Below are 26,232 nucleotides of genomic sequence, written 5' to 3' on the forward strand. Positions count from 1 at the left end.
TCACCAAGTGGGCAGGAGAAGTGAGCTAGACACCAAAGTCGAAAGCATCACTGCCCTCACGTAAATACAAGTGCTGGAAACTCAGGCACAAACAAGACCAAGGCAATGGGGACGCTTTCCTTGAGAACATGGCTATTAAAAAGCACACTTTGAGCCAGCCCTGATGGCTTAGTGGTTAAAGTTGGATGCGCTCTGCCTGGCAGCTCGGTTCCGGTCCCCGGTGCAGAACCAGACCACTCGTCTGTCAGTCGTTATGCTGAGCAACAGCTCACACAGAAAAACTAGAAGGACTTACAACTAGAACATACAACTATTTACTGGTTGCTAGGTAGGGGCTCATATAGAACTAGAAAAACAACTAGAATATACAACCATGTACTGGGACTTTGGGGAAGGAAAAAAAAGAGAGAGGGGAAGATTAGCAACAGATATTAGCTCAGGACGAATCTTTCACAGCAAAGCAAAGAAAAAAGGAATCATCTTTCTCCCTTTCCTTCTTGAAAAAGCAAAGCGAAGTACACCAAACCATGCACACCTGCTCGCAAAACTCCCAAGAGCTGCTGCTTTAAGAAGCCCGAGTCTGGCGTCACGTGACCCCTGCCGCCTTGGGTCTTTCCCTGCCCCTGCCCAGTGGCCAATCCCGTGGCGGGAAGCCTCCTCGGGGGCGGGAACTTCGCAAGGCGCCCTCCGATTCGCTGTGCTCGTGGAGGGCAGGGTCTGGGCGCCGAGAGAGGGAATTAGTGTGAGCGGGGTGAGTAGGCACTGTCGCCTCTGTCGCCGCCGCCCTCTCGGTAGCAGCCTTCGCCGCGCCAGAGCCCCCAGGTGAGCAGGCCCTCGTCGGGCCAAGGACTCCCCGTCCCGCTGCGGGCCGCGCACTCACCGGCCTCGGAGCCCGCTCGGCAGGGGGCCCGCCCCTTCGCTGCCCACGTGACCCAATTCGGTTACCCCTGACCTCCTCCACCCCCCCGCCCCCGGATCTGGGTTGAGCAAGACTGGGTGGGAGGATGCGCAGCACGGAGGCCCGTATAAGTCAGTTCCCACGCCTCCTTATCAGTGTGGCGTGTGGCTGGTGGCTGAGGATGTGGAGGAGAGGAGGTTGAGGAGCGGGGGACCTTGGTCAGAGCCCGGGCTGTGCGGGTCTGCGTGTGGGCACACGATAGGGCAACTCCCTCCGCGCCTTCCGCGGCAGGACTTCATCCGCCCATTTTACAGACGGGAAAACGGAAACTTAACAATTATCCTTTGGTGGGTCTCTAACGCCCAGGGTTCGGGCTGGGAATCCAGGCCTTCTTCCCCACACAGCCCACTGCTTCTGGTGGTTAGGAGCAAGAGTTTGACTCTGCTCCCTAGTTAGTGCCCGCTGGATGTTTTTGGACAAATCATTTAACATTTAACCTTTCTGACCTTTGATTTCCTTGGCTGTGAAATAGACATGATACTTACATAATACTTATTTCGTTGTTAATGAGGATAAAATGAGGAATAAGACATATAAAGCACTTAGCTCTGTGCCTCAGGCATAATGTGTGCTTAGAAAAGTAGCTATTGTTTATTGGTTTTTCCAGCAAGTGTTTATTGAGGGCGTATTATGTGCTGACACTGTGCGGGAGGCTGGGGATGCAAAGGTGGGCAAACAGGCATGATTCAGGCCAGCACGGAGCTTACAATCTAGTGGGGAGGTAGGTGCTGCTAACAAAGTTACACAAATATGTAATTATAAACTACGATAACTGCTCTGAAGGCAAAGTACTGGGACATTGTGGGGGTTTAAGAAGACTTCCCTGAGCAAGTGATATTTGAACTGAAATCTGAAGGAGAGACTGGGAGTTCACTAGACAAAGGGAGTGGGGATGGAAGAGGAGAGCATTTTGCTTAGAGGAAACAGAATCTATAAACATCCTGGAATAAGGTGTTTTTGAGGAATTGAAAGGCGGCCACCGCCAGGAGTGCAGAACACGCGAGAGAACAGAAAGAGGTGTTGCAGAAGTAGGCACAAGTGCAGGGCCTTGGAGCCATGGTGGGGGTTGGTTCTTTATTCCAAAGGCAATAGGGAGCCATTGGGAGAAATGCTGCTGCGAGGCCAGGTAGGGTACCCATTGAATTAGGGACCTGGAGATCACTGGTGGCCCAGTGAGCCCTTCCAGAGAGGAGCGGTGGCACTGTCTGGGTGAGTCACCATGGAACTGGGCTTGCTGCCCATGGTGCTGATGCCTCGCTTTGACCCCTGTGGGCCTACCTTCTAATGGTGGTGTGTGTTGTCGGAGGCAGTCATCAGCCGCTGCTTTTGTTGGGTTCGTATTTTGCCATATCCTGTGAATGGAAGAGCGGGTTCCTGCTTTTAGGCCTTGCAGCCAAACTGAGGAAGACCAGACACATGGGCAAAAAGCCCAATTACTAAAAGTCTGACAGTCCCAGATGGCATATAGGACAGGAAGACCTTGAAGGAGAGACTGGATTTGTCTTAGCAGAGAGGAGGGAGTGGGGGCCTGGAGCAGAAGGGGAGACGGAGCAGCCTGAGCGGTGGTGGTGTGGCACAAGGCAGGCTGGACGACACTGGGCAGGTCTTCCTAGGAGGATGGATCAGCTTGCACGGCTGTGGAGATTTGGGACCAAACACAGAATGTCAAGCCGGAGAGTTTAGACTTTCCTTTTATAAGCAGTGGGGAAGTACTGAAGATTTTTGAGCAAGGGAATGTCAGGATAAAAGTAGTGTTTTCATCAGGATTTAGTAGATAGTGGTTGTAGCAAGAATTAGAAGGAAGACGTAACATTTTTGTTTATAATTAATGATGGTAACATCTTCCATTTGTGTAGTGTTCTAGTCACTGATTTTCTCATACATCATTGCATTTTATCGTCATAGCAACCCTGTGAGTTGGGGAAGGCAGGGATTACTGCCTCTGTTTTTCAGTTTAGGATGTCAGGGCTCAGACTGATGAAAGTCTTGGCGAAATTCACATCAGAAGTGCTAGGGCAGGGCTGGGACCCAGAGCTGTGAACCCTAAAGCCAGCACTGTTTCTCAGGCGTCACTTTCATCTGCCCTCTGACCCAGCTGAAATCCGTTTCTTGCTCTGAGCCTCAGTTTCCTCATCTGGACACTCAGAGCCTTTGTGACTCATTCAGGGATTCCAGAACAAGAGGGGCAAGACAGGTTTAGAGGGCCTCCTGGGCTCTGAGGGAGACTGGGGCGGCTTTTCAAAGCTTCCCTCCCCACTCCCAGCTCCCTCGGGGCCATGTCAGAGCGAGAAGAGCGGCGGTTTGTGGAGATCCCTCGGGAGTCAGTCCGGCTCATGGCGGAGAGCACGGGCCTGGAGCTGAGCGATGAGGTGGCGGCCCTGCTTGCAGAGGATGTGTGCTATCGTCTCAGAGAGGCCACCCAGGTACACTCCCAGCAACCCCCCCCCCCTCCGCCCGCAACGCTCCTAGTTCCTCCCTTTGACTCCCCCGCTCCCATAGGGATTTATTCAGCAAGTATGTATCAGGTGTCTACTCTGTGCTTCAAGGTAATATAGTGCAGGCAGTCCCTGCCCTTTCCAGAACTCCCCTTCTGGCCACGTGCTTCTCCCAGCAGCCCCACTGGACAGGCCAGACAGGTTCATATTCACGTTCTGCATGTGAGAAACTGAGGCACAGAGAGGGAGCATGACATTGAGGGGGTATTTGCATGAGAGCAGAGCTGGAATCCAGGCTTTCTGGCCGCTGGTCTGGTATCCTTTTTGCCTCCTCCCCAGGCTGCCTCTCTTCACTGGGGGTCCCCCACTCCCTGCTCCCTGTCTCCTGACTCTGTTCCTCCCCTCCCAGAATAGTTCTCAATTCATGAAACACACCAAACGGCGGAAGCTGACCGTCGAGGATTTCAACAGGGCCCTGAGGTGGAGCAGCGTGGAGGTGAGTGGGGAGCAAGCTGCAGAGGGCTCAGCTGACATGAGCCCACCTCTGTGCCCACTTCAGACCTGGCAATGTAGTGAGACATGAAGACCAAATACACACACGAGGGAAGTTTACAGCAACCGCGGGACAGGTGCTGGGCCCAGCCCACAAGGGCTGTGAGTTCAGAAAAGAGGGAGAGGAGGCCGCAGGGGCCAGGAGGTTAGGGAAGTCTTCTTGGAGAGATGGGATTTGAGTGGCGGCTTAAAGGGAGGCTTGGGTTAGACTAAGCAGAGAGGAACAGAGAGGGCATTCTGGGTGAGGGAGGGGTCTGAGCACAACTAGGGGTGTTAGAACGTCCTGCATAGTTGTTCTGGAGCAGGGGGTGGGGGGAAGAAAGTCGTGTTTAGAAGAGAGTGGTGTTTTCAAAGTTGGGTGAGTGTGAGGAGGAGGACCAACAGCCTGGGGGTAGGGCTCAGAGCCCCTACGGATCTGTGAGGAGGAGCCACATTCTGTTCCTTGACCCAGTGAACACTGGTTGCTCTGGCCAAGTTCCCAGCGATGGCTCTGAAGTTCCAGGCTTCCCTCGCTTTTCTCAGGACTTCTGGACTTCTCTCAAACGTGGGCTCCCTGCCCTCCTTGGTAGAGTGCCTCTTCCCTCCCTGGATTCAGCCTGCCCTCCGATCCTCTCTTTGCTCAGGCTGTGTGTGGTTACGGATCCCAGGAGGTGCTGCCCCTGCGCCCTGCCAGGGAGGGTGAGCTCTACTTCCCTGAGGATCGAGAGGTGAACCTGGTGGAGCTGGCCCTGGCCACCAACATCCCCAAAGGCTGTGCTGAGACGGCTGTGAGAGGTGACTGCCAAGGTCCTACATAGGGTGGGGACAGGAGCTGGGTTGTCAGAGGAGTGGTGATGGGCTGGCTGGTGGAAGGGGCTTAACTCAGAGGGTGGGTGGTGCTACAAGGGGCAAAACCCCAGACTGACCCATCGCTCTGCTCTGGTTCTAGTTCATGTGTCCTACCTAGATGGCAAAGGGAACCTGGCACCTCAAGGATCGGGTAAGGCGGAGTGTGGGAATGGGCCCTCTGGTTGGACTTTCCTCCCTGCTGGTGCCTCTCCACCTCTAAGTCTTTATCTGACAAGGATTTACTGATACCCTGTTCTGAGTGGACACTGGTCCCTGCCCAGAGGGCTCAGAGTTGGAGATGGGAGCCCAGACCTGTAACCAATCCTGATGCTGGGTGTTGGATGCTGGCACAGAAGTCTGGGCAGCATGCTTGGGTCCCTGAGGGGAGGTGTCTCACGTCCAGAGTCTGCTGACCAGAGCTTCCTAGAGCCTGAGGCTTGTGAACTTGGGGCTTGAGGACTGACTGAGCAGAAATCTGCCTGGCAGATGATGGGTGGGAGGCAGCGTGCAGAGCACAGAGGTTTGGAGAGCCTGCAGGTCAGGGCTGAGCAGGCTGCTGAGAGGGGTTGGCAGCTCTGTGCTCTGAGAGTCCTGTCCGATGGGCTCCTCGCGAGGGGTGTGGGGATGGTGGTTGTGGGGAGCAGGCTGGGGAAGCCAGGAGAGGGCCAGGCTTTCCACCCTGACCACCTCCTGCCCATCATCTCACAGTGCCCAGCGCTGTGTCTTCACTGACTGATGACCTTCTCAAGTACTACCAGCAAGTGACTCGGGCTGTGCTGGGGGATGACCCACAGCTGATGAAGGTGAGCAAGGGGGCCTGAAATGGGGCACAAAGTCCAACTTTGAAATGCCCGTGAAATTCGTTCAGATGCCTACTTCCTGTCCTCTCCACGCTGACTGACGCGGGTGGAAGGGTTCTCCGGGTGGGAGGGGGGTGCTCTGAGGCTGGCCTCTCCCAGCACTGACTCCCCTTCCTGCTCTAGTAAGAACCCTTGTTCCTTAGGGAATGAGCAGCTCAGTAGGGCCCTTTAGGGGGCTCGGGTGGTCAGTCTCCCGACACCTTAATTCCAGAGTCCACTCTTTGGGGTGTCTATTGACCTGGGGCCAAGTGGGGCATCCAGATCGCAGCCTTCGTTTGCCTGGACTTGGGAGGGAGAGGGGAAGAGGAAGTTGAGGGAGCCAGGGCAGGTTGAGGGTTTTACATCCTCCACGTTGGCTCCGGTCTGGGTGCTGCTGGGATTTCCCTTGCAAAATTAGGAATGTTACCACTACACATTCTCCCTTAGAAACTTGGCTCCTGTTCCCCAGGCACAGTGCCTGTGGCCAGGTCGGGGGCGTGGGAGCTGAGCTCCCTCCTCACTAGCCTGTTGTCTGCTTTCACTGCGCCTAAGCTTGGGGTCTTTATCCAGAGCAGCGTGGAGGGCACAGGTCGTGGAGCTTCAGGGCTGTGATGGTTTTACTCGTTTACTTACTCTATTTTTTCTGCTTATAAAAGTAATACCAGCCTATGTTTATTATACAAGTGCCGTAATACAAAAATATACAAAGTAGAAAGTGAAGGTGTCCTGTAAAACCACCCACTCCCCTTTTTCTTCTATGTATAAACTATGATTCCTCTATATAAACCAAGATGGTAGTATACTAAACATCTGGTTTTAGAACAACTGCTTTTCTCAGTTAAAAATATGTTGGACATTTAGTTTGTTTTCAATTTTTTAATATTAGAGACACTGCTATGTGTGAGTATGTGTGTGAGTGAATTTCTCACTATTTATTTATAGTAGATTAAATTTATAGAAGTGTAATTGCTGAATCAAACAGTATGAACATTTAAAATTTTATACGTAAGTGCGAAACTGTTTTAAAAACTGTCAGTTTAGGGGCCAGCTCAGTGGTGCTGTGGTTAAGTTCCCTCGCTCTGCCTTTGTGGCCTGGAGTTTGCAGGTTCGGATCCCCTGCTCGGACCTAGCACTGCTTGTCAAGCCATGCTGTGGTGGCATCCCACATAAAGAAGAGGGAGATTGGCACAGATGTTAGCTCAGGGCCCATCTTCCTCACAAAAAACAAAAAACACAAAAAAAGTCAGTTTATACTTGGGGCTGCTGGGTCCAGTGCAGTTTGGCTCTTTCCTTTTCAGATTGCTCTCCAGGATCTGCAGACTAACTCCAAGATTGCAGCACTCCTGCCTTACTTTGTTTATGTGGTCAGTGGGGTAAGTGCCCAGGCTGGGGCAGGGAAGAATGTTTTGAGGGGAGGAGATGACCCAGCCGTGTGTAGGGCTCACGGCAGGTCCTATCAGAACGGCAGGCTCCTGCCTGCACCCTCATGTCCCCCTGAGATGCCCTCTTCTCCCAACAGGTGAAATCTGTGAGCCACGACCTAGAGCAGCTGCATCGGCTCTTGCAAGTGGCACGTAGCCTGGTTCGGAACCCACACCTCTGCCTGGGGCCTTATGTCCGCTCCCTGGTGGGCAGTGTCCTCTACTGTGTCCTGGAGCCACTGGCTGCCTCCATCAACCCCCTGAATGACCACTGGACACTGCGGGATGGCGCTGCTCTCCTGCTCAGCCACATCTTCTGGTAGCCACCGGGCCTAGCGCTGAACAGGAGGTGGACTAGCCGCAGGGCTGAGTGGGCGGGTTGGGGTAGGGAGATGGAGTAGAACGTCTGGCTTTCAGGCCAGGGGAGCTCCTTTCCTCAGAGCTTCCCAGTTGTTGTGCTGTGGCACACTGGGGGCTACAAATGGATGACAAGTACACCAAGGGTTTGGTCCTTCTGCCCTCTGGTCCCAGGCCACTCTGCCCTAACCACCTCGTCACTTTCCCCAGTACGTCATACCAGGACTGTTTTCTCTTTGTGCTGCAGCTTGAGTCCAGTTGGGCAGCGCTGTGCCTCTGACTGAATGTTGCTCCCACAGGACCCATGGGGACCTTGTAAGTGGCCTCTATCAGCAGATCCTGCTCTCCCTGCAGAAGGTCTTGGCAGACCCTGTGCGGCCTCTCTGCTCTCACTACGGGGCCGTGGTGGGGCTGCACGCCCTTGGCTGGAAGGTGAGGACCTTGGCCCCGCTCACAGACAGAGCCATAAGAGCTGCCATTTGTATTTAGAAAAATAGTATTTGTGTCTCTTTTATCTTAAAAATGGTATCTGCTTGCTGCTGCCATGTGTTAAATTCTTGCCTTCGGCCAGGCTCAGTGATAGCCTAACTTTCTGTATATAAATATCCTTTCAAAAGTCCTTCACCGCAAATATTAATATATCCCCATTTCACAAATTCTTGCCTGTTCTGGGGCCGGCCCGGTGGCGCAGCGGTTAAGTGCACACGTTCCACTTTGGCGGCCCGGGGTTCACCGGTTCAGATCCAGGGTGCGAACATGGCACCATTTGGCACACCGTGTTGTGGTAGGTGTCCCACATATAAAGGAGGGGAAGATGGGCATGGATGTTAGCTCAGGGCCAGTCTTCCTCAGCAGAAAGAGGAGGATTGGCAGCAGTTAGCTCAGGGCTAGTCTTCCTCAAAAAAAAAAAAAAAAAAATTCTCGCCTGTTCTATTTTATCCTGTTAAGGACCTGTCTCTCAATTTCTCTTGTATTGAGTATTTTAAACATGAATAGATATTGAGCTTTGCCAAATATCTTTTTAGCATCTGTAGAGATGATCAAATGATTATGCACTTTGGTTCTGTTAATGTGACAGGTTATATGAATGGGTTTTTCTGCTGAACGCCTCTTGCCTACCCAGAGTAAATTCTGTTTGCTGCTGTTGAGATTTTTATTGGAATTACATTGACATTGTTAATGATATTAAGTCTCCTTGTCCACGAACATGTCATCTCTCTTCATTTTTTTAGATCTTTCACTGTCTTTCAGGATCCTTTCATAATTTTTCTTGAAAAGAACCTACACATACTTTATTAACTTTATACATAGATTCTTGCTATTCTTTTCTTTGTATTATTTTATTGCTAGGACCACTAATACCATTTTACATATGATGATAATAGGCATCCTTACTTCATTTTAATTTTAAAAGAAGTGCTAATAACCTTTTCCATTAGGCTGATGTTTACTTCCTGGGTTTATAGATACCCTTTCTCAAATTAAGAAAATTACTTTATGTTCTTAGTTTTATTAATTTATGTTGAACTTTTATCAAATGCTTTTTCTGTATCTTTTGACTTGATCCTAAGGTTTTTCTGCTTTTATCTGTTAATGTGATAAATTGAATATATAAATTTTCTAATAGTAAACTATCTTTACATTTCTAGCGTAAACTCACTTTGAATGGCCTTTGAAAAAAATCCAAAACTTTTATTGGAATATAATGCATTTTTATATAGTTTTATATATGCTAATTTATGTATACTGTTTATATATACTATTTTTTTGTACTGTTGGGTTTACTGAAGTTTTTAAGGATTTATCTGTGTTCATGTGTGGAATCAACCATAAGTTTCCTCTCGTGTACTGTCTTTGTATGGTTTTGGTATCAGGGTTATACTGGCCTCAGAGTGAGGGAGGATTTCTTTTTCATATTTGTTTTTATAACTGAGATACTCTTTTCCTTTAATGTCTGTGGACTGTCTTTGTAAATTTTGGCGTACTGCTTTATTTGTGGTTAGACTTTTAACTACTGTTTCAATCTTTCATAGTTACAAAATTATTCAAGCTTTCATATTTCTTCTTGAGTCAACAGTAAGATACATTTCTTTAGGAATTTGTCAGTTTTGTCAACATTTTCAAATCCTCAGGCTATGGATGACGAACTAAAGAACTCTTATCCATCAAAGCCTATCACAAATGTCACCTCCTCTGTGAAGTCTTAACTTCTTTCCCCCAAATTAGTCACAGGATGAAAAATTATATTGTCAGAGTCCAGGTCTCTCTGATCGTTTGTTTTTGTGTAGGTGGTTTGAACCGAGTCCCAGTTTACATCTAAGCGAGGACAGTACTTGCCTATTGACTGTATAGGGTAGCAGTGGGCAAACTTAATTTCTGTTAGCAATGGGCATTACGTACTTATAACCTCATAGCCCTTGGCACATGGCAGTGATGGTGCGGTCACTTTGTTTTTCTACCCAATCTTTATTCCTGGTGCTTAGTGAAGGTTTGGGTATACAGTAGGTTCCATAAACGTTGGCTGAATATGCCAATCAGGGAATTTATGACGATTGAGCCCTGTCCAGCATCAGAGATAAAAGTAAGTCTTTCTTGGGAAAGGGTACTTGAGAGGCAGTAAGCAACAAAGAGGTGCTTACTGCATACCTTCTCTCCCTTCCAGGCAGTAGAACGAGTCCTGTACCCACATCTGTCTACTTACTGGACAAATCTGCAAGCTGTGCTAGATGATTATTCAGTATCTAATGCCCAGGTTAAAGCAGACGGGCACAAAGTCTATGGAGCCATTCTGGTGAGTACCAGCCCCTTCCAGCCTCCCTTCCCTGCAGGAGCTCAGCAGCTCAGCTGGCTTCCTTTGGAATAGTTGATGGGCCCAGGGTCCTCCTAGTTCTTTGTTATCCTCGTCCGTCTGCTCTTACAGGTGGCCGTAGAGCGACTGCTGAAGATGAAGGCGCAGGCAGCAGAGCCCACCAAGGGTGGCCCAGGCGGCAGGGGGTGCCGGCGCTCGGACGACCTGCCTTGGGACAGCCTTCTCCTGCAGGAGTCTCCCTCCGGGGGCAGCGCAGAGCCAGGCTTTGGGTCTGGCCTCCCGCTGCCGCCAGGAGGCGCGGGGCCGGAGCATCCTTCCCCTTCAGTGACCTTGAGGGACATCTACCGGGAGCTCTATGCCTTCTTCGGTGACAGCCTGGCCACCCGCTTCGGCACAGGTCAGCCCGCGCCCACGGCCCCGCGGCCGCCCGGGGACAAGAAGGAGCCGGCGGCCGCCCCGGACTCGGTGCGGAAGATGCCGCAGCTGACGGCCAGCGCCGTGGTCAGCCCGCAGGGCGACGAGAGCCCCCGGGGCGGCGGCGCCCCATCGGCCTCTGCGCCCGCCGCCTCCGAGAGCAGGCCGCTGCCGCGCGTGCACCGGGCGCGGGGGGCGCCCCGGCAGCAGGGCCCCGGCGCCGGCACCCGCGACGTCTTCCAGAAGAGCCGTTTCGCCCCGCGCGGCGCCCCCCACTTCCGTTTCATCATCGCGGGACGGCAGGCCGGGAGGCGGTGCCGCGGGCGCCTCTTCCAGACCGCCTTCCCCGCGCCGTACGGGCCCAGCCCCGCCTCCCGCTACGTGCAGAAGCTGCCCATGATCGGCCGCACCGGCCGCCCGGCCCGCCGCTGGGCGCTCTCGGACTACTCCCTGTACCTGCCGCTCTGAGGTGGTGCCGGCCCCGCCCCTGTGAATAAACCTGCGCCCGGAAGTGACGTCTCCGCGCTCGTCCGTCGCGCCGGAGGAGGCGGGGTCTGGGCGGTTGGTTCCCGCGGCGGCGGCGCTTCCTAGGGGCGAGGGCGCCATGGCGCTGCCCTGGCTGCAGCGCTTCGAGCTCGCGCTCTTCGCGGCCGCCTTCCTGTGCGGGGCCGTGGCGGCCGCGGCGCTGACCCGGACCCAGGTGCGGCTGCGGGGCGGGGCCGCCGCGGGGGCGGGCCGGGGCGAGCGGGTAGGCGGGGGGCAGCCGATCCCGACACGGAGAGACCACTGCTGTCCCGGCTCTCCGGGTCCCGGCGCCCTGCTCCTCGGAGCCGATGGGCCGGGTGAGGCCCGGTCTGCGGCCGAGGTGCATCGGCGCTAATCGCGCTCTGTGGCTCCGTCCGCCCAGGTGATACTTGGAAGTCATCCCCTCGCCAAAGGGAGGAGTCCTCAGGTGTGCCTTACGGCACCAGACACAGCCTGGCCTGGTGGCTCCCCCTGGTTCTGAAACAGAAGTCGGCCCAGGCCTGTCTTCCTCCTCGAAATCAGACACTGTTGTGCTGTGCTACGCCAAGACATAAAGCATAGTGTAGTGAAGATGATCAAGCTACTATATGATTGCAACACAGTGACAAAACAGCGACGTAGGAAACGCTTATGTAAACCAGAAGCCAATAATGAGTGTTTGCCCCAGCCACGCAGTCTTTTTAATAAATAGGCGTACTTAATCCCTATGAAGTAGACGCTCTTATGCCTGTTTTACAGATTAGAAAACACTTGAGATGATAGTTGTTGAAGGTTACAAGTTCTGGTTTTATCTAGGATTTCTGCACAGAGGGGAGACCAGAACTTGTGAGGCATCTCTGAAGCTCATTGTATTTTATAACCACCACCCATTTCCTGATCCTCCTGGGCACAGCAGGTTTGATTTCTGCAGCAGGCCCTCTCCGTCAATCTACTAGCCCAGAAACAGGAACTGACAGTGCACAAATAACTTCCTGGGATGGCCCTGGCCTAGGTTATCCTTAACACCTGCCACAAGCCTGCATCCAGAGGCGTTAACTTGAAGTCTAGGATTCAGCAGCTTCTCTTCACAGGCCTCCTTCAGCGGCAGCTGTCCCCTATACGGTGTGGCCACCAAGAATGGCTCCTCCCTGGCCTTATCCCGACCCTCGGCCCCATCCCTCTGCTACTTTGTAGCTGGGGCCTCTGGTCTCCTGGCCCTCTACTGTCTCCTGCTTCTGCTCTTCTGGGTCTACAGCAGCTGCATCGAGGACTCCCACAGGTGACTGCCCCGCTCTGAGGGCCAGGGGCTGAGGTGGGAGGAGTCCCGTCTTAACCACAAGTCTCCTCTCCTTCCTCATAGAGGGCCGGTAGGGCTCCGCATCGCACTGGCTGTCTCAGCTATAGCCATCTTCCTGGTCTTAGTGTCTGCCTGTATCCTTCGATTTGGCACCAGTTCTCTCTGCAAATCCATCATCTCCCTGAACGTAACAAATAGGTAATGGGAGAGGGAGGGACACCTGGCCAGAGCCAACTCCATCCCTCTGCAAAGAGGATCCTGTAATGCCCTTTTTATCCCCGTTAGTTCTTCTCATCTCAAAGGGCACCTGGGCACGGGGGTGTTTCAGCTATATTCCCCCTCCCTGCCCTTTCTCACAACTGTCTCTTTGACCTCACAGCTGCTCTGAAGCCCAGAAAATTCCTTGGACTCCCCCTGGAACCGCTCTTCAGTTTTACTCCAACCTACACAATGCTGAAGTGAGGTCCTGGGATATGAAAGACTGGGTAGAGATCCAGGGATACAGATTCGCATAAGCATCATAAGCATAAGGGAGCTCATCCGTGTACTCTGAGCTTGGCTCACCAGTGAGAGGCTGAGGAGCTGCAGGGCTTGTCAGCCTGACAGCAGTCCGAGTGGTATGTGGGTGGAATTGGATTTGAGATTGGCCCCACTCCTCACACTCCTGTTCCTGTCTCCCACAGACCTCTTCTTGGGTGAATCTGGCATTTTGGTGTGTGGTCTTGGTGCTCCAGGTCGTGCAGTGTAAGTCGGAAGCTACCCCATACCGGCCTCTGGAGAGGGGGGACCCTGAGTGGAGCTCTGAGACAGATGCTCTCGTTGGGCCACACCTCTCCCGTTCCTGAAGAGTTAACCAGAGTGCTTCTGCAGCCAAAGACTCCGCACCCAAGTGTCTGCGATCCTCTTGCCCCCACACGGCCCTGTTTATGCTGGGAGCCTGTTTTCCCTCCACGAGGGAAACATGATGACAGGCCCCCTCCACCTCTCTTCCTACAGCTGTTTTTGTACCAAAATATATTACTTTCTTCCTTCATCGTGGTACCGAGATCTTGGTGTTAAAGCACTGTAGGTAGGTGGATGGGAGGAGGAGTGAAGGCTAAACAGACATGGATCAAAACTTAAAGGTACTGTCAGGTACCTGCACTTGGGATGGCTGCCCTTTTATTTGCCGTTAATGAATCTAGGGCCACCTTGTGTGATGCTGGCTGTCACCCCATCCCTAAGGTTCAGTTTTTATTCCCCTCTGGGAGGAGTAAGTGACTCAAGGTGGTTTCTTCACAAACTACGGTAGGCACCTACAGTGTTGTCAAAGAGTTTGGTGTTGGGGAAATGTCCAGCTTTGTCCAAAAGGAAGTAGAAGCGCCGGCCTTTGACTTTCAGAGGCAACATGGCAGGGACTTCACCCCGGTGGGCCATGCAGGATACCTGCTTCAAGGGAACGGTGAAATGGGCCCCCAAACCAAAGGGGGCATGAGTGGTGAGGGTCACCTGCTTCCCTCCAGCCCGGAGTATCACTGAACGCACGGAGCGGAGGGAAAAGAGAAGACCAGCACCAAGTACCAGGGTACCTGCAGGAAGAACAAAGATCGGGGTGAGGGATTTTCACTGTAGAGAAGCAGCAACCTTTCCAGTGCCCTAAATAAAAAATTGTGACGATAGTAACATTTATTGAGCTCCTCTTATACCCCAGAATCTTGTGGCAGTCATTTCTCTCAACAACCGTTAATAGATGTCCATGCCCATTTCAAACACGAGAAAACGGGTCCAGAGCTTAAGTGACTTGCTTAAGGTAGCAGAGTGAGAGGACCTCAGCCTAAGCCTGTCTGAGGGCCTGGCACAGGGGGGTGGGGATGGAAGAGGGGGGCTTCCCACTTCAGGGTGCCGCGCTCCTGTAGGGGCGGCCTGCCCACCCCTCCTCCTCATCCGGGAGGGTCGTGCCCAGCCTCCCACGTTCCCGCGGCGGGAAGCCAGCCCGCGCCTTACCGATGGCGCCGCAGCCGACAGCCAGGCCGTAGCGCCAGAGCGTGGAGCGCACGTCCGAGCGGCCGCGGGCTGGGAGCTCCGCGTCCGGGGGCCGTGCCGGGACCGGGGGCCGGGCCAAGGCTGCCACGGCCAGGGAGGCCCAGAAGACGCCCTGGCCCGCGCAGAACAGCCCGAGAACGGCGAAGAAGCGGCCCCGCTCGTGCTCGAAGAGCAGCACGTCCCGCGACGGGGCCGTATCCTGCAGGAGCCGGCGCTCGGGCAGGGCCCGCAGCGCGACGAGCAGCCGCACAGAATACCGCCGCCCAGGCACCGCCATGGCCCGCGCGGCGCCGCTTCCGGGGCGGGACTTCCTGCCGGCGGGCCCCGCCCCCTCGGAGCCCCTCCCCCCCGGGCTGGGAGGGGACCCCGGCGCCTGCCCCCGCCGAGAGCGCTGGGCGGCCTAGGGAAGGGGCCAGGCTAAACAATCCATTACGCACGACACAAAATACAATATCACTCTTTTATCTTAAAAAGTGGGGAGGATTCCGGGGTTAAGTACACAAAGCACCTAGGTCCTTCGAGTAGTTTAGTGTCAGTTCTACAAAGTAAGCTTTGGATTCCTGGCACCAGTGAGGCTCAATCTTCCAGAAGTCTTCCAGAACGCAGGTGAAGAGACGGAGCCAGCAGCCCTCCCTCCTCAGTCACAGTCACGGGGTGGCCTCGGGCCGGAGAGGAGGAGGTGACAACCATGACAAGGAGACATCAATATCCAAGGGCTATTTACAGGGGGCTTCTTCTGGGGCAGGACTCCGGATCACTTCATGAACGCCACTTCTGGGATCTCGCCCTTGGCCTTGGAGAAAAAGGAAAGGTCAGTGGAGCCAAGCAGCCTACACCCCACGCACCCATCCCACCCCCTGACCCCATCCCCCCATCTTACTTGACCCTTGTTTTTCTGTCTTTGGCAGGGAAAGAGTGACCCTGAGCTAACATCTGTTGCCAATTTTCCTTTTTTTCCCCTCCCCAAAGTGCCAGTACATAGTTGTATATTCTAGTTGTAAATCCCTCTAGTTCTATGCGAGCCGCTGCTACCGCGTGGGCTACTGACAGACGCGAGATGTGGCTCCACACCCAGGAACCCAACCCCAGCCGCGGGAGTGAAACATGCTGCACTTTAACCCCTAGGCCATAAGGGCTATCTCTATTTGACCCTCTTGAAGTCCCACAGATCCCCGTCTTTCTGCCACTGTATTCCTAAACCTCACCTTGAGATGAGTGAAGGCCTGGGCAGATCTGGTGTAGTCCCAGTTGTTGTCCTGAAGGCACCTGGAGTGGAGGAAGACAGGCAGTCCCATTAGAGCCAACACGCACTCATCCCGGCCACTAAATGCCACTTCAAAATCCATTCTGTAGAAACACTCGCCAGAGTTTGCCAACAACTGTATATACTCTTGCACTATTTATACAAGTAAAAACATCCAACTGTCTATCAATGGTCTACTGATTACAAATATTAAATAGTTATCAAGAAAACCAAGGTAATTTTTATACAAATAGGGAAAAACATTTATGGGATAAGTAATAAAAGTTGCAGAACAATATATAAAAAGGGATTTCATTTTGCCTTTAAATTTTGTTATGCTAATTTATGCAAAGTACAAATTTTTTTATGGACAATCTTTTTATTTAAGCAATAAAAAGAGTTTTGGCTTTTAAGATTTCAGGAGCACTCATCATTCACTACCAGCCCTACCTCAGTTTACCGCTATTCCTACACATGCCCAGCACTCACTTCTGGGACCACTCGAGGTTCATGCCAGACTGGGTCGAGAATGCCTGCAGCATTTCCTGCTGCTCTGGGGAGAGGGTGGGCACTGGGCTGGAGGAAGGTGTGGGTGCAGGCATGGCAAAGGCTCTTTGGATCTCCTCGGGGCTGGCATTCCGCACAAACAGCTCGTCGTTTACGATGCACAGCCTTGGGGACAAAAAGCACCTTAGACAGCTGGACAGACAGACCTCATACTTGACACACAGATTCTTTCAATACCCACCAAGTCCCCCTCCCGCTCTTAGCTATCACCTTTTATCATCTACCCCGTTTCCTGTGGACTCCAGGTATGGGGGTACCTACCAAACACACTAGAATTATACATTCTCCCCCAACTTATGGACAGTTCTTAGCCCCCGTTTATCTTCACAACAGACTGAGGAAATGAATAGTGTTATATCAGTTTTCAGATGGGGAAACTTGCCCTTAGCTAGAAGTGGTGGGGCCAGGATGAAAACCCAGACAGTCTGACTCCAGAGCCAAGCTCTTAGCTACTATGTGAGCCTGCCCCTCTGATTGCCTTTCCTTTCTAAAATGCTGAAAATACTCTGAAGACTGACTCCACCTCCCCCGACCCCAAATTCCTAGAGTGCTGGCCATGGATTGGGACTGGGACCCCATGTGGTAAGCCAAACACTTACCCTGAATTGCTGGCAGGAACAGCAACGAACGTCCGGGTGAAAGCTCGCAAAGAATCCCGAGACTTTCCATCCACTGCAGTGATAACAAGGGCAATGACCCCTTAGGGTTGCTCATGCTTTCTGTTTACAACCTGCTGCTCAGATCACGGTCTGATCTGATACAAGGAACCCTAAGTGGGCCAGACAGGGGTGATTATGTCTGTACAGGGGTGCAGGGGCGGGAGGAGTGTCAGAGTCAGGGAGGACAATGATAATTAACCGCCAGCACCCCACTGATAGACCATGTGTGTGCCACATCCTGTGCCAAGCACTGTATAAGTCGCTTCATTTACTCTCCATAGCACCACTACGAGACAGCTCTTATTAACCCCCTTCTACAAATACAGAATCTGAGGCTCAGAGATAATGTAAATTGCCCATAGACACAAAGGACCAAGGTTGGGGTGGCAGCTCAGACCTGTCTGACTCCAAAGTCTGTGTCCTAGCACTCAGGCTTTTCCTATGTCCCAGACAGGAAATCCATGTAGAGAGGGTAGGCCAAATGAAGGTGGCTTGGGGGCAGAACGGGAGGAAGTGGTCAGGGAAATAGAGGGAAGAGAAGGTAACTGAGAGTGTAGCTGAGGAAGACTCTAGCTGGGGGAGGGACCACTCTGTAAACTGAGGGCTCCAAAGATTCTCACCTTCCTTGAAGACCCCATTGACAGAAAAACACAGCAACGTGCTCTGAAAGAGAAGCAGCACCAGTTACCATGTAGGCTCCCAGTCAGACCCTGAGCCTCCCTTGTCTCTTAACCGCCCCTTCCCCACTTCCAGGCCTTTGTCAGTGAAGAAGTGCGTGCTTACTGTCTGAGCGCTTATGTCTACCACGAAAGAATTGACGTCATGCTGAGTTTTGGGCAACTCATTGAGGAAGGCAACAACGTTGAGACGTGTGTGTTTCAGCAGCCGGAACCGCAGGGCTGTAGTAGGTGAAGGAGAACCCAAGGTTAGGGGCTGCCGCAGACCCCTGACCCCTATGACTGATTCCTTGTCATCCCCTTCTTCCAGCCTGTTTTGCTCACGTCACACACTTACTAGGGTCTTTAAGCTTCTTCACATTCCTGCTGTCCTTGAAATACTCGGCCAAGTTGCTTCTGAGGGAACAGGAGGAAAGGAGGCAGTGGTCAGAGCAGTGTGGATGCCAGCAGGTGCTGGCCTGCATTTGCCGAGAAACTCTGGTCCTGGGCAGGCTCTGGGATGTGAGACTCACCGGGCAGGGTTCTGGGGGATGAAAGGAATGCTCAGGGAGCAGCAGGCTCCATCATGATAGGCATCCAGGAGCCGCTGCCGGTCTCCAGAGTCATAAATTGCATAGTACCTGTGGGGACAACAGAAAAGGTCTGAGCTCCATGGTCTGGATCCACAAAGGGACCCAAGAGCTCTCAAGAATGAGTCGTGCTGGGACTAACCCACCTCTCCCCAGCCTCAGGGGCCCTACAATACTTACTGCTGCAAGAAGTGCAGGACCAGATTTTTCAGGGTCTCTGTTCCAAAATAGCTTCCCTGGAATCAAACAGATATTAGGACCATGTAACCCACAGCCTCCTCCCAACACAAGTTCTAACTCTGGCCCCGCTTCTCACCTTGCAGGGTGGTAACATCGTGGGGGCTTCAACATCAAAGGCAATTGGCGGGGGTAACTCATGGCCATCCTGCAGAAAGGAAGTGAAAGGTGACAGTGTAAACCAGAGAAAAAAGGCTAAATGAATAATTAGATGGGAGAATTAGGAGTGAGGGGTCTGAGGTCAAGTGTAAAAGATTCCTGGCAAAGGTCCAGGAATTCTGAAAGATGCAATTGTGTCTACAGGCATTTTTCTGGAAAGAAGGATTATAGCATTTGTCAGATTCTCAAAGGCCTCCATGTCCCCAAACTAGTGGTCATACGAACACGTGTTAGGCAAGATCTTGGGGGTGGGAGACGCCATGCTCACCAGAAGAGAATGAAAAAAGTTATGGACTTACCAGACGTAGTAATTTGGGAAATCGTTCACGAATGGCGCTGTCAAGAACGGGACAGAAGTGAGTGACGCTTCAGAGCCACCGTGCCTCCTGGGCTGCTCTAGGAGCAAATACAACACCCGAGGGACAGCCCAGCCCATCCTGCTCATCCTCTCACTCCTTCCCAGCCTCTGAGCTCCGGGAAAAATGGCCCCACTCCCCACCTCACCCGGGGCACCCAAAAATGACTGCCTTGAAGGCTGACTCTCTCCTCTCTGCCTGACCCGAGCGCCACAGGAGCAGCGCTTCCAGCCCAGGCCTGAAGCCCAGGACCTCCTTCCCTCCCTGCCCCCCTTACCTTCTACCTACTCACCTGTGCAGCCCCGGGAGGAGGGAATGGGGTGGGAGCCCAGGGGCTCCGCTGCCTCAACAGGTATCCATCAGTTCTGCCAGGTCTGGCTGTGGCCAAGACCAGAACACACCACAGGGATGGCACAGGATGTTGGGGCAGGGAGATGAGCAAGGTGGGACTCAGGAAAAGCAAGGCAAAGGAATCAGAGAGGGAAGGAAGAGGAGAAGGGAAAGAAAGAAAAGGCAGGAAGGAGCAGAGGCAAGGGAGAGATTGGGGGGGCGATACAGGGGAGCAGAGAGAAAAAGGAAAGAGAAAGCAGAGAAAAAGTGGAAGAAATATGAGGCGAGGAGGCGTTCAGAAAAAAGAGGGAGAAAAGAGGGAAGAAGGCACCTGACATAGCCCTTTCCTTCCGCTGCCCCTTTCCCACTGGTCCAAGGTAGAAATGGAAATGAATTCTTGTTGCGGCAAGAGAGCAGATGCTGTTGGCCAGGTCTCTGTCTGCTACCTGGGTCCCGATCTGGGCTGGGCGTGGGAAAGCGAAGCAGCCATGGGGGCAGGAGACCTCCCTCGGAAGGGCTGAGGGTTCAGGCCCCTGCAAAGTTGGGGGGGTGAGGGTCTTTGCCCCACCTCTGTTGGCCCCCAAGTTCTCTCCTGATGGCCCCTCTGCGACTGTGCCTGTCTTAGGTTGTTCCTTCCCCGAGGAATCTTACCCGTCTCTGGCTAACCAGCCATCCTCCGGGGCCAAGCAGGGTGATGTGAGGTGTGCGAGTGAGCAAGGGGCAGTGCCCTCCGAGAGGGTCAATTCTCTGTCTCCTTGGTAGCCTTTGCCCCCGTGGCCTCCACGCCCAGCACCTGCCTTGGGATTCCCTCGCCTGCTGGCGGGGCCCCGGCTCTGGTCACATGTCTTGGGGAACCCAGGGTTCTTCTCCAGGGAGGGCCCAGTGCACAGCACTGGGCAAGAGAGACAGACTGCATGGCACCAGCCCCCAGGAGGCCTCAACCTCAGCATGGGCTGGAAAGTCCAGGCAACAGCCTTAGGCAAGTGGATCTTGAGAAAATCGTCCCTCTTGGCAAAAGGGCAAGAGGGCCCATCACAAGACAAAGGAGGGAAGGCCCATCAGCAGGAACTCCCAGAGAGGGAGGGCTTTCTCAGCCCAGGGATACCAGGCTCTTGGCCCAAAGCAACTCCACACATGGGGCACATATAAGATACCCCCTGGTCCTGGGGAGATGCCCTTCCTGGAACAGTAGGGTAGGGAGGTTCTAGAAAAGGCTGTGTTCAGGAACGAAGCAGAAAAGCCACAGAACCAGCAAGGTCAGGTGAGAAGGAAGGAAAGGAGAACTCAGGGCAAAGCTGGGAGAGACACGGACAGACAAAAGGGAAGAGCACGTGATCCTCCCAAAGGATAGGTGGTTCCAGCTCAGGGCTGCACATCTCCTGCAACGGCCACTGGTCAGGGTGCATTACCTCAGCCTCCCAGGGGGTGAAGGTCCCCAGGAGGGGAGACAGAGGCTACAACTGACCTGATATAAGTGGACTGGTCTCGGAAGGTGTCACACAGGGGGTTTCCGTCAAGCCACAGCTCTTCTAGCTTCAGGCCTTTTACCTTGTCCAACTCCCTCTCAGACTTCAACTGCAAAGGAGGGGGAGAAAAGACAAGAAGACGCCTTGGTAAAGAGAGCCAGCTAGATCCCCATACCCTTAACCCCTACCCTCATGTCTTCAATCCCCTCCCAAGCCCTCTCCACCCTTTGCCCACCCCATTCAACACATAAGTGGGCTCTCAAGTCTCACCTCATTTCCAGAGAGGTTTAGGATCTTTAGGTTGGGTGCTTTCTGCACAATGCTGGACAGGTCATCCAACCTGTATAGCTTATTGTTGCTCAAGTTCAGGGACAACAGCTGTGGGGAGAAAAAGTTTAGAGGAAGTACCACCAGCAAGGAGATCAGAGACAAACCTGCCTCCCAACCCCATCCAATCTATCCCACCCTGTTTCCTCCCAACTAATACCCGGACAAAGGCCTCACCTCGGGGATGTTCTCTTCAATGATTCGCAGGGTAGCCACCATGCAGCTTTTACGATTCAGGACAACATCAATGTTCTGGGCCACCAAATCTTTAGGAAGGAAAGGGAAGTCTGAGAGGGCTTGCCCAGGCTAGAGTTAGCACCAGACCACTCTCCAACTTTCCCTGCCTGACAGATGCCCCTGGGGCCCCAACTGTCTGAGAATTACTGCTGTCAGCCATACCTGGGTCTGAACGGAGGCCTTTGAGGTCAAGTGCTTGTTGGGAGCCATCGTATCGTTTGCTCATGATCAGCTACAGAGGAAGAAAAAGGGTTCAGTGGTCCCTAGGGTTGTGTGTGGGGTTGGGAGAGAGAAGTGGTGGGACTGGGGTGGAAATACACGTTACTTGAGCTTGCCTCACCTTTAGCTGCTCTACTTGTTCTGGTTTCAGCTCATTCTGCACAGAATGGGGCGGAACAGAGGCGTTGATGATGATAGATATCTGCAGGGCAGACACAAAGCACACAGTGAACTCTAGGGAAGCCCAAGCCCCAGGCCCGAGACCAGTCTGTGCCCTGAGCACCAATCCCCAGCCCTGCCAAGCCAGGCCCTTCACACACACCCTTCGGTTCTCCTGATCCAAAATCTTATAGTTGACAGCCTTCAATGCAGAGGCGGTACTGGCATCCTCAACGAAAAACTGGGCCCGTGTGTTTTCATAGTGAAACTGCAAGGAGAGGAAACAAGAGCATTAGACTTAGAACCCGGAGCCCCTGGTCTAGCTGGCCCCTCTGCCTTCCCTGGTGCCTAGGCAGCCACTCAGGCCTTATCTTACCTCAACAGGGGTGAAAGGGACACTGCACTTGCTCTGAATCACACTTAGGAGCCACGCCTTGTCATATTTTCTGCCATAAGGAATCTAGACGAGAGAAAGAGAAGGGAACAAATGTAACTAAGGCTGACCAGCAGGGCCAATCCAGTGCTCACCTGTACCTTCTACCAAGCTTTCAAAGATCTTCTAAGGAAAGGACCAGTTGAAGGTTTTCTACTTAAGCCAGACATGGATTCCTTAACCTCCTTTCTCTTCATTTAGACTTATTATTCCTCAAAAGAATCAAATCATCTGATATTATTTATTCTAAACAGTTCCAAGATATTATTTATACCTTGTCTGCTCCTCAGAGAACTTAAGGGGCCCCAACCCCCACATTTGGCTTGGTCAAATGGAGACATCAAAGGAATTCTCCCCTTCCCAACGCAGTTACCACGCTTCCCTTCAGATGGCCTCCCCATCCTGCCCCTCCTGCCTGTCCTCTTCTACTCCTTCTCTGCACCTGCTCATAGGTGTTCTAAGACACTGATTCTTAGGAGAAAGGATAGATCCTTGATTGTGGAGTGAATAGCTGAAAAGACTGATTCTTGTGGAGTGAAAAGTAAACCACCTTCCCTCTGAGCCCGGCCTCTTATCTCCCCTCCACCATCTATCTTCTAAGATACTCACTGTAATCTTAAACCAGTTCTTTGCCGTCCCATCCTGGCTGGTGCCAGCCCCTCCTCTTTCTTGAGGAGGTCTGTCTCTCCGCACAGTAATATGAATTCGGTCGCGATCATGCCAACCATCACCCCGACGGTTGGGTCGGGCAGCATAGGGGTTGCTGTGGGAAAGAAGAGAATAAAACGTCCACAGACATTAAGAATGTCTTCTCAAAGACCTTCCTAGACTGTTACCAGGACTACAACTAAGACTGTTCAACCATTAAGCCGGTCCTGGCATTTCTCAGTCTTCCAGGTGGGAAGAGAAATGACATGGAGAGTAAGCAGGCTGGTGTATAAACAAATGAGTCACTAAATTCAAACCAGATCAACTGGTCACTTACTATCTTACTCGGGGAACATCCTGGGCATCACTCATTGCCACATCTCTGTCATCATCCTCAAGGCGGGAAGACCGAATGCCAGAACCTCCTCTTCCAGACCTACGGTTCCCCTCACTAGACTTCCACCGGAAAGGACCCCGGCCTTTCTTTCTTCTTTGAGGGAAACTAACGCGGTCATCGTGCTCTGGGGTTGGAAACAGAACACAAATCAGAAAATACATCACTAGTCCAGCTACTCTGGTGTGCTAATCACAGTATCCAGCACCCTGCACTGTAGGATGAGATATACACTAACAATAGAGGCCACCTCCATGCAAACTCCTCTGCTTGTCCAGAGAAAGAACCCTCTCCATGAGATGGCAGCATCAGGGAAAAATTATTGGAAAACTGTGTACGGCTTTTGAAAAATGAAGCAGAATCTAGAACTACAGAAAAGAAAAGTAGAATGTGGAAGTGTGAGTGACGCAAAAGCGTAACTGGATACAACTCAGACACCCTGAAAGTCACCTAAAATCTACTTTCTCTTAGCCTCCCAAATCTACTTAACCCCGATCAAAATGTGGATGGTGACCTTTCTCACATCTCCTAAAACCAATCAACCACAATGACTATGTCAGCTTTCAGTAAACAATCCTTCTCTGGCCTATACAGTACAAACGTCAGGTACAAATATGACCAATTTAAGGGTTTCTTTAAAAGTCTTGTTCTCAAACTGCCACTCTGAAGTTTTGAGAGTGAGCTCTTCATTTCCTTGGCCAGAAATGCTTTTTAACTCAGGAGACAACACCTAGACTCAGGCTCTAGCGGCAACTAGGTAGGGTGCTTAACTGAGGGTCCTTGAATGCTCTCCAGGAACATGATCCTCTGAATCCTGGTGTGTAGCAATGGCTTCTTAAAAAAAAATCCATGACTCCCGAAAAAGGTCTGCCTAATGCCTAGTACTCTGCAATAAACCTGAAGAAATTACCCTAGAAAGAAAGAATAAATGAATAGAAGGCGCAGCTAACGTTCACTGAGAACTTTCTCCAGCAGGTACTATGCTCCAAGCACTTGATAGGAATGATGCCATTTTAACACACACACGGACACAAACTTAGGAGATAAGTACTGTTTCTACCTTCATTAAGGGGGTTTAAAATGAGGCCTGAGTAACTCACTCAAGCTTGTCGTAGCCAACTGAGGAGTGAAACCTTGGCTGTCATGTGCTCCTAACCACTACTCAGGACTAAAACCCTGTGTGTATTTGGTCTAGCACATCGAGTTGGTGTGTAGATCTAATATATTAAGCCAAAGCCAAAGTCGCAGGGGAGGTGGGGCAAGACCGACTGGACGCCGTAGAAAACAGGGCACGGGCAGCCCATGAGCAAGGAAGGAACTGACGCACATTAAAGGAAGAGTCTGGACGCCAAGCTGAATTGACAGGCACCAACCACAGTTCAAAGGAATCTCGTCCCCCCACCACCGAGACCCCCGCTCCGAGACCCAGGTCCTCCAAACGTCAGGATTCGGAGTCAACAAGTCGGGCGCCCGCCCTCGAGTCCAGTCGGGCCCCCGGGCTGCCTCGCCCCAGCCCGCGCCGCCGCCACTCACCGCGGACGCCGGGCCCCTCGCGGTCTCAGGCCCCGAGGCTGCGGCCTAGGCTGGCGCCACCCACTCGGGCCCCAGATCGCCCGCTCCCTTGCCCGGAGGCCGGCACTGACCGTTGTATGACTTCCCCTCGTCCGCCATGGTACAGCGAGACACACGGGCGAGCTCAGGCGCGGCCCGCGACGCCACCAAACGTCCGAAAGCCCAAGCGCTCCGGGCCGAAGCGCTCCTACGCCCGGCACCACCGCATTTATCCAGCCGAATACGTCGCGCGCAGCCGACGTCCCGGGCGGTAGGCGGTACCGCCGGAAGGGAGTGCGGCCCTCTGCGCGTGCGCACTCGGCGAGCAGCCGAGCGGGGGGCGGGGCCCGGCCGCGCTCGCCCCGCCCGGCCCCCGTGCCTCGCCACCTTCTTTCATCGTTCGTCGCTATGCTAGTCCTTCCAGGGTTAGCGCTGGACCAGAGAACGGGCAGCTGAAGCCCAGGACTCCTAGAGGAACCGGGAAGAGGCCACACGAAGGGCTTCCGAGGAGCGGGAGACCCAGGCCTCGGAGTGGAAGTGACCGCTCATAAGCCCCTGGCGAGGTCCAGCCAGTGTTTTAAGCCTCAGCTTGACCGTTTGCCAGCTGCGGACCTATGCCTCCCTTTCCTCGCCTGTAAAATGAATTATCAGGAAATAGAAAACTAGAACGTAAGCCTCAAGAGAGCAGGGACCTTGACTAATTCATGGCTTTTTTCTCCAACGCCTGGCTCAGTAGCATGCCTGGCACATAGCAGGAACTCAATAAATATTTGTGAAATAAATTAATTTCTGATGTATGCATCCCCCCACGAAGAGTTGCCGACTTAAATGAGAGACTGCATGTGTCAGGCTTTGGTGAGCAATTGTCTTCACAAACCTCCCCACCCACCACTGATGGGCTTTGCTAGGCTCACATAGTGTGTCAACTGGGCAGTGAAGGTGCCAGCAAGTCCACCTGCTGAACAGAGGTCAAGGAGAGAGGAAATATTAAAATGCCAGGGCTAAAAAAGACATGGGCTTTCCCAGACCCCTCAGAGTACTAGGGCCAGTCCAGTGTATGGTGATTGTTGTCTCTATAGTTTGAGCTTCCTTTGGGGTGTGAGATGGGGGGAACTGAGTGTCCTCAGAATGGAGTTGTGGGTCCTGGTCAGGAATGACCAAGAAGCATATTAACCTCCCCGGAGGGTGTGTATTCCAGGCGGCTCTCTTCCTCATTCTCCTGTGATTGGCTTGGATTTGGTGAAGTGCTTGCAGGGGACCAAGAATCTCAGCTGGAGCTGGGAACAAATTCTTCACTTTGCCTTTCGCTCCTGGCAGCAGGCAGAGCTCCTGCCTCATCCAACTCAAGGAAAAACTGGGACCAACTGGTTGGAGGATGCAGATGAAACAGGTCCAAATACTGCTGGAGATGGTCCTAGAAGTTGCCACCAGTCAGGGACCCACTCTGGGACCCTGCTCTCCGTTTTGAAGGGAAGATTCTATGCTGATGAAATGCTGCAGCACTTGGTTATCCCCTGCCTAGAGACAGCTGTGCGCGCAGAGCCCAAAGCCTGGCCCTCAAAGCC

The 26,232-nt window shown here is 52.8% G+C and overlaps 4 protein-coding genes across 8 annotated transcripts; 2 read left to right on the top strand and 2 right to left on the bottom strand.

Moving 5' to 3' along the window:
- The first annotated feature begins 666 nt into the window (after window positions 1-666).
- Window positions 667-11,124, top strand: TAF6L (TATA-box binding protein associated factor 6 like). Of its 3 annotated transcripts, none has more exons than XM_005598252.4 (11): window positions 667-822; window positions 3,222-3,381; window positions 3,803-3,889; window positions 4,569-4,719; window positions 4,874-4,924; window positions 5,482-5,576; window positions 6,911-6,985; window positions 7,132-7,352; window positions 7,690-7,822; window positions 10,053-10,181; window positions 10,311-11,124. In XM_005598252.4, the coding sequence occupies exons 2-11, from the start codon at window positions 3,235-3,237 to the stop codon at window positions 11,079-11,081; spliced, it is 1,860 nt and encodes a 619-aa protein (XP_005598309.3). In that variant the 5' UTR covers window positions 667-822; window positions 3,222-3,234; the 3' UTR covers window positions 11,082-11,124. The 3 variants fall into 3 exon arrangements, with proteins under 3 accessions (XP_005598309.3, XP_023510010.1, XP_070086131.1); XM_023654242.2 differs by lacking the exon at window positions 667-822 and adding an exon at window positions 986-1,245; XM_070230030.1 differs by lacking the exon at window positions 667-822 and adding an exon at window positions 1,004-1,116.
- Window positions 10,499-13,445, top strand: TMEM179B (transmembrane protein 179B). Of its 2 annotated transcripts, none has more exons than XM_023654243.2 (5): window positions 10,499-11,313; window positions 12,209-12,396; window positions 12,478-12,612; window positions 12,794-12,872; window positions 13,098-13,445. In XM_023654243.2, exons 1-5 carry the CDS (start codon window positions 11,218-11,220, stop codon window positions 13,257-13,259), a joined length of 660 nt encoding a protein of 219 aa, XP_023510011.1. In that variant the 5' UTR covers window positions 10,499-11,217; the 3' UTR covers window positions 13,260-13,445. The 2 variants fall into 2 exon arrangements, with proteins under 2 accessions (XP_023510011.1, XP_070086139.1); XM_070230038.1 differs by having other exon boundaries at window positions 10,969-11,313; window positions 12,794-12,899.
- An 80-nt stretch (window positions 13,446-13,525) lies between these two features.
- TMEM223 (transmembrane protein 223) lies at window positions 13,526-14,768 on the bottom strand. The gene is made up of 2 exons (XM_001495026.5): window positions 14,398-14,768; window positions 13,526-13,982 (listed from the first exon to the last, which is right to left on the bottom strand). Exons 1-2 carry the CDS (start codon window positions 14,711-14,713, stop codon window positions 13,690-13,692), a joined length of 609 nt encoding a protein of 202 aa, XP_001495076.3. The 5' UTR covers window positions 14,714-14,768; the 3' UTR covers window positions 13,526-13,689.
- A 115-nt stretch (window positions 14,769-14,883) lies between these two features.
- Window positions 14,884-24,898, bottom strand: NXF1 (nuclear RNA export factor 1). 2 transcript variants are annotated; one of them, NM_001309393.1, is given in 21 exon segments: window positions 14,884-15,229; window positions 15,642-15,702; window positions 16,169-16,351; window positions 16,846-16,918; window positions 17,526-17,568; window positions 17,689-17,804; window positions 17,920-17,978; window positions 18,095-18,202; window positions 18,332-18,387; window positions 18,468-18,536; window positions 18,847-18,883; window positions 20,699-20,808; window positions 20,970-21,077; window positions 21,204-21,292; window positions 21,426-21,495; window positions 21,604-21,684; window positions 21,805-21,909; window positions 22,018-22,101; window positions 22,684-22,837; window positions 23,060-23,243; window positions 24,760-24,898. In NM_001309393.1, coding segments are annotated over 21 exon segments (1,857 nt in total). In that variant the 5' UTR covers window positions 24,788-24,898; the 3' UTR covers window positions 14,884-15,190.
- Between the last annotated feature and the right edge of the window lie 1,334 nt (window positions 24,899-26,232).

This window comes from Equus caballus, chromosome 12, assembly GCF_041296265.1.
Source record: "Equus caballus isolate H_3958 breed thoroughbred chromosome 12, TB-T2T, whole genome shotgun sequence".
NCBI classification, from domain to species: Eukaryota; Metazoa; Chordata; class Mammalia; order Perissodactyla; family Equidae; genus Equus; species Equus caballus.